The sequence below is a fragment of the Hermetia illucens genome, chromosome 3 (genome assembly GCF_905115235.1).
Source record: "Hermetia illucens chromosome 3, iHerIll2.2.curated.20191125, whole genome shotgun sequence".
Lineage (NCBI taxonomy): Eukaryota > Metazoa > Arthropoda > Insecta > Diptera > Stratiomyidae > Hermetia > Hermetia illucens.
In genome coordinates this window covers 13,979,965-13,983,416 of record NC_051851.1, presented here as the reverse complement: position 1 = coordinate 13,983,416, position 3,452 = coordinate 13,979,965, and the positions used below count along the sequence as shown (strand labels likewise).

The window sequence follows — 3,452 nt, the reverse complement described above, 5'->3', positions numbered from 1 at the left end:
GTTGTACAAGGTTCGCCGTTAAACTGCATACTGGACGATTCTAACGAAGTTGGATCTAATATGAATCAAGTTGCTTTTGCGTAGCGAGTTACGTATCCGTCTGCACCTGACCCATTAGAATATGAAACCGCAATGTGCAACATTAGACAATTTCTTGAAAACGTGGGAAACACAAAATGCACATCAGCAAATACTTCATTCCAAAGTCCAGACGCAAGATCAGCAAATTATGTATAATAAATATAGGTGGAACGTAACCTCCGGTGACCAGTCTCTACAATTCAGTCAGATAAGTTACGTTTAGTTGAATTTTGTGTGTAAAATAAAGTTTTATAGTGAATAATAAATCGTGTGTTTTTAAAAACCTTCCCGCTTGGTCCGAACACGTAATTAGCGCTGATCAGGTTACGTACTATGAAGTCCGGGCTCCGCTAGTTCGTGCTCCTAGAGGGATGTATCTAGATTCTTGTTGATGCTTATATCACTTGCACTTCCGGAAACGCCCGAGTAATCGTCGCCGACACCACCACCTAGGTTAAGTGAAAACACCGTGCACAAAGAGTCGAGGGCGATGGTAGTTATGCCGAATTACGAAGGGTGGCCCAAATACCTATCACGTCGAAATTAGTATAAGTTACTCGTAATGACAATTGCAAAGTTATAAAACGATGGTCAGACTTACCAACGCTGCTGGCTGGCAGAAAGGAGGTCTAAAATTCCACTCAGAGTGGTGGAGTCCTAGGTGTGAGGGGGCCCGTTGGAAAGATTTGTTATTGCAGGGGAGTCGGCTGTTGCAGCGGGACGAAGTGCGGCCGAACGTGATTTGATGAAGCTTCGGAACAGCTAATAGCCAGCTGATGAATACTCCTTAGACAGATACTCCGGCCTAAGGCAGATGAAGCAGGGAATCGAACCTAATTGTGTTGCTCCAAAGAGCGTTGCCTACTTACGGTTACTTGGTTTAATGACCTGATTGCCTTCGAAACCAGGCTATGCTCATGCTTCCTTAAAACTTTTGCAAATCTCGGTGATTGGGGACCTCGGAAGGAGACGCTACCTCCCCAAGGGCGCTGCCTTTAGTTCGATAGTGTCGTCACGACATCAGACGTGCGTTACAGTGGTCAAAGAAAGGTCCAACGGTCTTTCATGTAACTCCTCGATGCGGTCCTCTTTGAAACCGTGTCGGAGGTGGTCAGTCGCTGCCTAGTGCGGATCTAAGTTCGTTTGGTTGTTCGCGTGGTAACGTGAGGAAATTCAAAAGTTTTCCCCTACTCGACGCGGATTAAACAGCAGTTGACTGTGGACTCAGGATTCCAAACACAGTCTCAACCTTTTCTTTTGCCATTTGCCCTACTCGATAGCGTTTATTGTCTTTGGTGGGTGTCCAGGATCAAAAACTATTTAAAGTTTGAACAGAATTTTCTAATTTTATTAATCTTAGAAATACACAATGTAATATTAGCTTAGTTAACCGCAGCTTCTTGTTCCTCAAGCTGCTCCTCATTTTTGGCTGCTGATTTCTTTGAAGCCTTGTTTGAAACCTCTTCGGCTATGTGCAAGAATGGATCGATTTTGAATTGCTCTTTACTAGGTGGGCTTTTGAGGAGCACCCTGTAAGGGACAGATAAATTCACAAGAAAATTAAATTTGGCTTTTGTAATAGAAATGAAGGTAACGAAGGGAGAACCAGCTGAAACGGTATTTCCTTACCTGGTAATGAATTTTCCTTCCCGTTTCGGCCTAACTGAATCAATGTCTTTCAATAGCGCTATGAGGTTCTCCTCTAAATGTTTTTTGTCCATGTCGAGCTGAAAATTGGTTTTCGTTATATTATAAATGCATTCCTCGAAAACTTTTGTAGATCCGTAATTTATTCCAATTTACGAAAGAATTACATAACTTACCGTCCCAAAGCATGCATTGATCAACCCAAAATCTTTTTGATGTTCATCTTTAACCGCGGAATAGCTTACACCGTTTGAAAATTTCTCGATCATCTCTTTGAGATTTGTGCCTAATGTACCGCTTTTAGGATTGGGGAACTTCTTCCTCATGAGACCACGTAGCACAACCAAATCCGGGAGGATGTTGGTGTGGGCAATCACATATTGGTAGTCAGTGAGAAGTAGGTCTCCATTTTGGATGTCCTTGATTAGTTCCACTCCACCAACGAGGGTTCCACCTGCAGCGCGGGCTTCAGGATAATGCTCCTGTAATGATAGTAGAAATGAGGACATAATTTTATGGGTATATGGATATTAGGCAGGGTTGATAGATTTAATGAGAAGAAGTGACTTAGTGTCCTGGACGTCGAGAACTATGGTATTTCCCAGATGTGGACCACTATCCAGACGTAGCCTTTCTTTAAATTTTTAGATTTTTTTTCGCTATCGTGATGTTTGTAGAATTCTCATAAATCACTTTCATTTTGTTAAAATCAGAAAACTTACATTGTCCTTAGAAAAGACCAAAATCTGCCTTTGTTCCCCATGGTCGAATTTATATGGGATCATTGCCATTCGATTGAAATTATCAACGAACCGAGTGGACTTCTCGGCTTGCATATTGAGTTCAACGTGTGCATATATGTTAGCATCTGGAACATCATACATTGTAGGATGGTGCGTTTCCCGATGACTTTCGATAGCTTCCGCAATGCTGTAGACCTTCCATCGGTAATACCTGCCTACATAGCAATTGTCTGTGGGAATCTGCTTCCAGGAGTCATCAACATGCTTGTTGACTCGCGATACTACAATTCTACGAAGAAAAGTATTACAGAAAGGTTTGTTTTACACATTTTCATAGTACGAACTTTTTATCACGGAGGTTGTGGGGAATGAATCCAACCTTCTGGACTTCCACTTTAACCTTTTTCTTTCGCGCCTTCTCACGGGTTCCCTTACGAGCGGCATCTGTGACAGCGGAAAGATGTAGGAGACGCACGCTAGCCCCGTAATTTGGTCTAGTTATCACTGTTCTAAGTGAAGATATTGCCGGCAACATAGTTGTTTTCCTGAACCACACCAACCTATGGGAATCCAAAATATAACCTAAGCTAGTGCTGCTTTGACAATCAGCTGATTGGGAAGCTAGTGAGCGCCAGATGGCGCAGGAAGTGTTTGGAAATAGTGACTTGCTATTTCCGGTCGTTTGTCCGTTAAGTGTTAATTAAACGCAGAAAGTTTCTTACCCTAAGTGACATTTCATTATGCGTATCGTAAATTTTATTATGCGTATTGTAAATACAACCTTGGATTGGATAAAATCCGGCTCAATAGGTTACGGTGGGCGGGTCACTTAATCCGTATGAATGAGGATGATCCCACCCGGAAAGTCTATAAGGGCAAGATCTATGGTAGAAAAAGAAGACGAGGCAGACCCTGCCTAAGATGGAATTGGTGGACCTCGGCACAAAACCGGGATGTCTGGAGTTCCTTATTAAGGCAGGC

The 3,452-nt window shown here is 42.6% G+C and overlaps 1 protein-coding gene across 1 annotated transcript; it reads right to left on the bottom strand.

Moving 5' to 3' along the window:
• Positions 1-1,433: 1,433 nt before the first annotated feature.
• Positions 1,434-3,056, bottom strand: LOC119651460 (50S ribosomal protein L1). Its single transcript, XM_038055066.1, has 5 exons — positions 2,816-3,056; positions 2,451-2,760; positions 1,905-2,210; positions 1,711-1,808; positions 1,434-1,611 (listed from the first exon to the last, which is right to left on the bottom strand). The coding sequence occupies exons 1-5, from the start codon at positions 3,004-3,006 to the stop codon at positions 1,464-1,466; spliced, it is 1,053 nt and encodes a 350-aa protein (XP_037910994.1). The 5' UTR covers positions 3,007-3,056; the 3' UTR covers positions 1,434-1,463.
• Between the last annotated feature and the right edge of the window lie 396 nt (positions 3,057-3,452).

Coding starts and splice junctions, on each gene's coding strand:
- LOC119651460 (XM_038055066.1), bottom strand. CDS start 3,006: ATGTTGCCGGCAATATCTTCACTTAGAACAGTGATAACTAGACCAAAT. Junction 2,761..2,815: donor CACAACCTCCGTGATAAAAA/GTTCGTACTATG, acceptor TTTTCTTCGTAG/AATTGTAGTATCGCGAGTCA. Junction 1,809..1,904: donor TCAATGCATGCTTTGGGACG/GTAAGTTATGTA, acceptor ACCAATTTTCAG/CTCGACATGGACAAAAAACA.